Source organism: Limulus polyphemus, unplaced genomic scaffold (genome assembly GCF_000517525.1).
Source record: "Limulus polyphemus unplaced genomic scaffold, Limulus_polyphemus-2.1.2 Scaffold154853, whole genome shotgun sequence".
NCBI classification, from domain to species: Eukaryota; Metazoa; Arthropoda; class Merostomata; order Xiphosura; family Limulidae; genus Limulus; species Limulus polyphemus.
The window spans coordinates 1-565 of NW_013820449.1; the positions used below are offsets into that span (position 1 = coordinate 1).

Below are 565 nucleotides of genomic sequence, written 5' to 3' on the forward strand. Positions count from 1 at the left end.
TTGACATAACACTAACAATACTAAAATCCCGAACTTTCTGAAATGGCCGAGCTTCACTAACCAATCATATCCCATTCGCCATTGCTGATGTAGTTGGATAGATCACCCTCGTTGCTTGGCAACTGAAGATCAAGAGCACCACCGTCGTAGGTCCAAGAACCAAATTTCATCTCACATTTTTGGTCGTCAAAAGGAAACCATGTTATGTCGATCTTGCACGTGCTTTTGAAGATACCCGGAGGAATGTAAGTACAGCTACCATCGTGACGAACAACCACGTTGGTCTTGTATGTTGTGTCAATTTGTTCATCTGCACTGCAAGGTAAAAATGAACATGTCAAATTATTTCATGACATGGGAACATGCCACATACTTGCTGAACAACAAAGGATGACTAAAGCTATCATGAAGATCTACGTCACGAGAGATCCTACCTGTTATACATTAAAACATCAGGCCTCCACAAAGGATGACTAAAGTTATCATGAAGATCTACGTCACGAGAGATCCTACCTGTTATACATTAAAACATCAGGCCTCCAGACCTTGTTGGGAGATAAACGAA

The 565-nt window shown here is 41.2% G+C and overlaps 1 protein-coding gene across 1 annotated transcript; it reads right to left on the reverse strand.

The window, feature by feature from the left end:
• Positions 1 to 46: 46 nt before the first annotated feature.
• LOC111084819 (neuronal acetylcholine receptor subunit alpha-7-like) lies at positions 47 to 559 on the reverse strand. The gene is made up of 2 exons (XM_022381342.1): positions 514 to 559; positions 47 to 315 (listed from the first exon to the last, which is right to left on the reverse strand). The coding sequence occupies exons 1-2, from the start codon at positions 522 to 524 to the stop codon at positions 57 to 59; spliced, it is 270 nt and encodes an 89-aa protein (XP_022237050.1). The 5' UTR covers positions 525 to 559; the 3' UTR covers positions 47 to 56.
• Positions 560 to 565: the final 6 nt, after the last annotated feature.